The sequence below is a fragment of the Sciurus carolinensis genome, chromosome 13, assembly GCF_902686445.1.
Source record: "Sciurus carolinensis chromosome 13, mSciCar1.2, whole genome shotgun sequence".
In the NCBI taxonomy this organism is placed as follows: Eukaryota; Metazoa; Chordata; class Mammalia; order Rodentia; family Sciuridae; genus Sciurus; species Sciurus carolinensis.
The window spans coordinates 5,617,560-5,624,628 of NC_062225.1; the positions used below are offsets into that span (position 1 = coordinate 5,617,560).

The window sequence follows — 7,069 nt, forward strand, 5'->3', positions numbered from 1 at the left end:
CAGGGGAATGGCCTCCGCAGGCCTTCCAGCTCCAAGCGTTGGGGCTGAGTCTTAGCAAGGGACAGCGGGAGGGAAGCAGCTCCATTCTCTCTCCCCCGCCTTGCCAAAGACAGCAGCTTAATGCCATTCCACAAAAATGGCCTTCCTGGCCAGGCATGGTGGCACACACCTAAAATCCCAGCAACTCTGGAGGCTGAGGCAGGAGGATTATGAGTTCAAAGCCAGCCTCAGCAACTTAGTGAGGTCCTAAGTAACTCAGCAAGACCCTGTCTCTAAGTAAAATAGTTTTTCAAAAGGGCTGGGGAGGGCTGGGGCTGGGGCTCAGTGGCAGAGCACTTGCCTGGCATGTGTGAGGCACTGGGTTCCATCCTCAGCACCGCATAAAAATAAGTAAAATAAAGGTAAATAAATATTTAAAAATAATTTTTAAAAGGGGGCTGGGGATGTGGCTCAGTGGTCGAGCATCCCTGGCTTAATCCCCAGTTCAAACAAACACTCTGTGTTCCTCCTCCCCATGTGGTGGTGTCCAGCCACCTCTGCTGGGCCCGGCCACCCAGCCCGGGGCTGTCTCTCAAACCCTGTGACTCACCGAGCCAACCCCCAGCCTCTGCACGCGGCCTTCCTTTTCCCTCCTACCTCGCCTCTTGGTGGATTCCTGCTCCTCTCCCAGGACCCACCCAAGGCCCCCTCTTCCAGGAAGCCCTTCCTCTCTTTCAGGCCGTCTCTAGCAGGGTCACCCCACTCCTTGTGAGAGGGGAGCGGGGCGGGACAGTCAGCCACACCTGGGGAGGAGAGGACCCCGGCCCTGGAAGAGCCCCAGCTCACTGGGCCGACACCCAGAGCGTGACGTCCCTGGGACAATGATGACACTGCTTGCTTATTACAAAATACCCTTTATTGATAAAATAGCTCAGACTTTTAAAAACGCCTGCATGTCACAAGGGGGCCGCACAAAAGACGGTCCAGCAGATGGTCTCGTCAGTCCCTCCCCTGGGCCCAGCCCCCAGCCACACCCCAAGCAAGGTCCTGGCCTCACAGCTGCAACCGGCCAAGGACCAAGCTGGGCTCTTTTTGGTCCCCAGCATTCTCTGCATCCCAGATCACCCCGGGCACCTTCCAGATCTGGCAGGTTCGTCCGAGTGCCAACACCCTATGCTGCTCAGCTCACCCCACCTCCACCCTGGGGCACAGGTAAGGCATGGACGTCTGGGTTCCGGGGTCTGAGTGGAGGAGAGGACCAGCAGGAAGAGTCCCTCAGCTCAGGGCTGCGCCGTGGCTGGGTTCCCCGCCATCAATAAGGCATGCGACGAGTTACGCTCCCCAGGAACCCACGCGGAGCTCAGAGACCAGCTAAGCATGGCAGCTGGGGCTCCCCCAGTCGTCCCCGGGCCTCGCAGCCTCTGCACCCCACCTGGGCGGCGGGCTCTGCCTCCCTCCCCGGGCTCTCGGCTCAGACTGCTTCCATGGCGTGGGTATTTTTAGCTGTCTTCAGGGAAATTTTTCCTGTTTGATGACAAAAGACTTGTTCCCTCCTGGGGTGGGAGCCAAACCATGCAAATCCTCTTAATGTTGCAGGTGACACATGGAGAAGCTGTCACCCGGCATCATAACTCAAACCTCTGTGGGCAGAAGAACACGTTCTCAAAGAGATCCTGTGACTTCAAATAGCCGTGCTGTGTGCCGCTCTCTGCTTCCAGTTTGGGGTAGAATTCACGCACCCCAGGGACAGAACAAAAGTCTACAGGAACTCGGGTGGCGGTAAACGCAGAGGAAAGGGGTTTTTATATCACCGGATAATCACGTTGGATGGTGCTCGAGCGAGTTCCCCATGGAGCCCGAGCCTTCTGCAAGCCTTTCATCTCCTGCAGCGAGTGGGTGGCCAGCTACTGTCACCCTGCCTTTGCAGGGGTGAATGCCAATGATCAGGGATCTCCCATGAGGCCAAGGCCAGGCCTCCAGACCTCCCCACAGAGGCATCCACGTGCCCACCTGCCTCCCAGAGGGGTGTCGGGAGGGGAAGCCAATGCCCGGTTCTGGTCTTTAAAGGACCACAGATCCGAAAGCAGAGGCAAGGGGGAGAGATGGCCCAGAGAGTGCCTTCCCAGCACCCCCGGCCCAGTACCAGGGAGGACCATGGTGCCCCACGTGGGTGAACAGTCTCCATTCTTCATCCTCCTCAGCAGCAGGCCCTCCTGGGGAAAGTGGAAGGCCCACTTCCTGCTCTTTGAAGGGACTGGAGGGGATCGGGGTGCAGAAGAAACAGAAACACCCCAAGCGAATGACCTGCCAAGGCACACAGGGTCCTAAGAAAGGGACGCCCACCCATCAGCCGGCAGGGGCTGGTGCAGAGGTGCTCTATTCTGACCTGGTCACCACATTCAGGAAGGGCTGAGCTTCACCCATCTGCCCGTGCTCAGGATGGGGTGGAGAAGCCGTCCCCCACAGCAGAGCCAGCAAGGAACACTTCAGATGGACCCCTGTCGACAGCACCTCTGCCCCCTCCCCGTCCAAGGCAGGCCTAGGATGAAACCTGAAGGAACTGCGCAGGGACCAGAGAGCCCCGGGAGACAGCCACGTACAGCAGGGCAAGAGACAGGGTGGCCCTGGCACCAACCCCACACGGGCAGGGCAGGCAGGCTCACCAGGCCGTCTGGGTCCACTGGCGACAAAGGATCCTTCGGAAGGCACGACGGAAGTCCTGGTTGAAGATGGTGTAGATGACGGGGTTCAGGGAGCTGTTACAGTAGCCGATCCAGAAGAAGAACTGGAAGAGGCCGTGGGGCACCTTGCAGCGCTGCGGGCAGATGGCGCCCAGGCTGTAGCTGAAGAAGAAGGGGAACCAGCAGAGCACAAAGACGCCGATGACCACGGCCAGCACGAAGGTGAACCGCTTCTCCCGGCTCAGCTGCGCCCGTCGACGCCACCACTGCCCACCCACAGCGCCCGCACCCCTGCCCAGGAGCACCTGGCCACGCAGAGTGGCCAGCACCCGGGATCCCTGTGGCTTCTGCAAGGGTGGACTGCAAACCGAGGCGGAAGTTGCTGGCGCCGACTGAGGGTCGCACTCCTCCTCCTCGTCCTCTTCTTCAGCTTCCTCCTCTGGAGAAGCCCCACAGAGGTCCCTCTGCTGGCCCTGCTCTGCCCTGGGAAGGGCAGTCCAGCTGGGGGGCAAGGCTCTGCTCCCAGGCTCTGCAGGGGCCTCCCCTTCCTCTTTCTCCCCAGCAGGTTTGGGGTGTCCATTGGCCTCTCCAGTAGAAGACAGAGGAGAGGCCAGGGTTGGCACCTTGGCAGAGGCTGGAGTCCCCCTAGGGACAGGACAGGACTGCTTGGACTCACCCGCGCCCGGCCCCCCCTTGGTCCCGGGACCTCTGCGGTGGCTGCGTTTGGCAATCAGGTAGATGCGAAGGTAGACGAGGATCATAATGAGGCAGGGAGCAAAGAAAGAGCCGATGCTGGAGGCTAGGATGTACCAGGCCTCTTGGTTCAGCTTGCACTGGGGGCGCCCGTGGGGCTGGGGGCCCTGGTCGCCCTTGTAGATGAGGGGCGGCAGCGAGATGACGGCTGCGATGAGCCACACTGTGAGGATGATGCACTTGATGCGGCGCGGCGTGCGCTTGGAGTTGTACTCCAGCGCGCGGCTCACCGCCCAGTAGCGGTCCAGGCTGATGGCGCACAGGTGCACGATGGACGAGGTGCAGAAGAGCACGTCGAGCGCCAAGTACACCTCGCACCAGGTGCGCCGGAAGTACCAGTAGCCCAGCAGCTCGTTGGCCAGCGAGAAAGGGATGATGAGCGTGGCCACGAGGATGTCCGCCGCAGCCAGCGACACCAAGAACAGGTTCTGCGGCGCGCGCAGCGAGCGGCTGGTCAACACTGCCAGGATGACCAGCGCGTTGCCGAAGATGGTGAAGAGGATAAGGAAGGTGATGGCAGCCGCGATGGCAGCTGTGGCCTGCACGGAGTAGGGCTCCTGGTGGTCCATGGTGGGGCCGGACATGGCCAGAGGCAGCGCTGCTCGCCAAGCGGGTGCGGCGGGAGAGAGCACCGCCCCGGCTGGGTCAGACGCAGGGGTGGTCTCCCCGGCGACGCTGAAGGCGCTGGAGCCCCATGGCGGGGCCGAGAGGTGCCTAGGAGGTCCAGAGACACCCGGGGCCAGCCACCGCCCTCCTACATCCTCTTCCACCAGCGCCCAGCGTCCCTGCCGGCTGCCCCAGAGAAGTTTTCCAAGTTGTCCCGCGATCGTCCCCGTCCCGCCTGGGACTGCAGGAAAGTAGCGCCGTTGCGCTACAGGGTAGCAGGATGCAGAGCAGGGCGCGGGGCCCAGAGGACCCGACTGGGGGTGCCCCGCGGTCCTGGGAGGAAGCGCAGAGACGAGGCGCTCGCTCCGCTCGCTGGCTCTCGCCCGGAGCCGCGCCTGCAGGCAGCCCGCCGCAGCCGGGGAGTGGGGAGGAGAGCGGGAGCGGCGGGCGGAGGGAGGAGATGGAGGCGGGAGCGGGAGGAGGGGCGGGGTGGGGCGGGCGATCGGACCGAGGGTGGGTGGAAGGTGCACTTTGCAGGAGGGCGGGCGAGCCGCACGCTGCCTCCCCGCACCCTGGCCTCCGCCTGGCGCCCCTACCCCTTTTCCTCCCGGCCACCGCGCGGAGGGAGGCCAGAGGGGTCCAAGGTCTGGGGTCTTCGGGACTCTGGGAAGGATGCGTGCAGAAGAGGAAGGGGCGGTGCGTGCGGGGACCCGGGAGCCGCCGAGCTGCTCGTCAGCGGCACTACGAAGGGTCTGCTTTTCTGCAGATTGCGAGGCTGGGACCCGAGCACCCAGGTCAAGGGCGAGAGCTGATCTCTCCTCCTGTCGCCCAGAGAAGAGTGTGGGGGAGCGTTGGGGCGCTGGAGCATAGTAAACCCCACCCCGGCAATGAGGAAGCCCAGCGGAGAGGCTGTGAGAGCGGGGAGACTGTCCCGAGTCCCTTGCTCCACCCCGACTGGACTCGAGGGACCTGCAGGTCCGAGGCGAGCGTCTCCGGGTGGCGAGCGCCCCCTGCTGCCGCCCGCGTGCTGGGACAGTCGGCGGCCCGCGGGCCGTCGCGTCCCGTAGGCGTTGGCAAGGCCCAAGCCAGGTGGGAAGGGCTGCTCGGCCTGGGGTTTAGGACTTGGCTTTCCTGTGGCGAGCATTCAAGCAGCAGCCGAGGCGGACTAAGGTTTGGATGGGGACTTGGCGATCACCAGCATTTTGACCAATGGGAAGAAAGGTCCCTCCCCTGGCGCACAGCGAGGAGCCCCAGTGCGGATCAGGGATGGGGTCTTTTTCTGGCAGTTCAGAAAAAGCGGGTCTCGCTGGCAGTGGTGAGGGGAGAAGCTTCCCTGCCCCCCACCCCGCAGACACCCACCACAGCCCCCCGGGGCAGCCATGGAAAGAGGGGAGGGTGGAAGAAACTGCCCACTGGGTCGCCTCCCCACGCCCGCCTTTGAAGAGCTGTTGAGCTACCGCTCTCGCTCAGGTACCCTCCTCCGGCACTGTCCCTGCAGCTACTGTCACCAGCGCCAGCCTGGGCAGCTCCAGGGCACTTGCTTTTGTGTGGTCCCGGATGCCATAAACCCCGGCTGGGCTTCCTGATCTGCAGCCCCCAGCTCTGCAGGGCGACGGCGGTGCAAGAAAGCAACAGTGCATCTCTGAAAGCAGGGCTCTCCCACGAGCCCCCCAGCACAAGCAGCCACCAGCTGCAGCCTCACTCCATGGGCACAAGATGTGTGACCTCCGGGTGCCCACGGTCTTGCCCCTACCCGGCTCAGACAGGGAGTACCCAGACCAGTCACCTGGCCACGTGGGGGTGCTGATCTCCGCTGACCCACCATCCCGCCCACCACCCAGCGGACTGCCCCGGCTGATGGGATGGCCGCTGCCCTCTGTGCCCACGCCAGGTATTACCCTGCAGCAGACCACTGCAGAGAGGGTCTATGGATGGAGCTGGGGCTGCCCCACCAGTACCAGGGATGGAGATGCCTCTTCACTGAGGAGGAACGTGGCCATGGGGACCTGGGAACAGCCACTAAAGCAAGTTCCTGCCTGTCCCCGTTGCACCCCCAAGGGGCACCTTTTCACCCCCCCCCCAACATACTGAGCAGAAAGCATCTCCCCAGACGCCATGACCAGCATTCCCCTTAAAGGGCATTCCCCTTAAAGGGCCAGGTCTGCAGAATGCTTTGGGAACTGAGGCCAGGGTTGTCCCTCTCCCTCCCACGGTGAGTCCCTGCCGAAGGCCCTCACTTGGGCCTTCCTTGAAGGGCAACTCCAGCTCTACCAAGTGCCAAGTCGTGGCCGGCACAACTACTGGACACCAGTCCAGGCGAGAACAGCCAGGGGGAGAGTCTCCAGGCTGGCAGACCTGGGGGATGCTCACCTGAAGCTGGAAGGGCACCCCAGGCTCTGTGTGCTCCTTGCCACCCCTGTCACCTCCTCCCACCCCTACCCACGAGTGCTGTGTTGGAAACCTCCAGCTGTCCCAGTGGTGGGGGCTACTGCAGTTCTGCTCCTTCCTCCAGTTTCCCACCTCCCGCATACAACAGGGCTGCAGGTTCCAGCAGCACAGGCAGAGTTCAGCCCCAAACTCCAACAGCCCGTGGCAGCGGCTGCCTAGAGCATCCCAGCTACTTGGGGAAGGGTCAGTCAGGACCCTGCCCATCAGCTAGCATCACCCCTGGACGACCCCGAGTCCCCACACCTCCAGTCCTTCCCAGGACCGTCTGTTCTGTCGGAGACCCCTCCTCACCCTTCCTTCCGCCTTCAAGGTCGACCCGCCTGTCACCACCCTCCAGGCGGAGGAAGGCTTCTCTTCTCCAGGTCTCGATGTCACCACACGCACAGCCACATCTAGACGCCACACCTAGCCAGGGCGAGGGGTCACAGCAAATGCCACTTTCCTCTCCCCACATCTGGCCCAAGGTTGCTGGGTGGTGAGGCAGACGGGTCACGCCCAAGTGAAGGTGCCCCAAGGGATGTCCTTGGAAAGAGGGACCCAGGGGAAGGTGACCTGGCCTGTAAGTGAGGCCACATTTTCCAGAGAATGACAAGACAGTTGTC

At 62.9% G+C, this 7,069-nt stretch overlaps 1 protein-coding gene across 2 annotated transcripts; it reads right to left on the reverse strand.

Moving 5' to 3' along the window:
- Positions 1–897: 897 nt before the first annotated feature.
- Adra2b (adrenoceptor alpha 2B) lies at positions 898–4,433 on the reverse strand. Of its 2 annotated transcripts, XM_047523418.1 has the most exons (2): positions 2,643–4,433; positions 898–2,283 (listed from the first exon to the last, which is right to left on the reverse strand). In XM_047523418.1, exons 1-2 carry the CDS (start codon positions 3,995–3,997, stop codon positions 1,923–1,925), a joined length of 1,716 nt encoding a protein of 571 aa, XP_047379374.1. In that variant the 5' UTR covers positions 3,998–4,433; the 3' UTR covers positions 898–1,922. The 2 variants fall into 2 exon arrangements, with proteins under 2 accessions (XP_047379374.1, XP_047379375.1); XM_047523419.1 differs by having other exon boundaries at positions 2,146–4,433.
- Between the last annotated feature and the right edge of the window lie 2,636 nt (positions 4,434–7,069).

Coding starts and splice junctions, on each gene's coding strand:
- Adra2b (XM_047523418.1), bottom strand. CDS start 3,997: ATGTCCGGCCCCACCATGGACCACCAGGAGCCCTACTCCGTGCAGGCC. Junction 2,284..2,642: donor CAGTGGACCCAGACGGCCTG/GTGAGCCTGCCT, acceptor GTGCCTTGGCAG/GTCATTCGCTTGGGGTGTTT.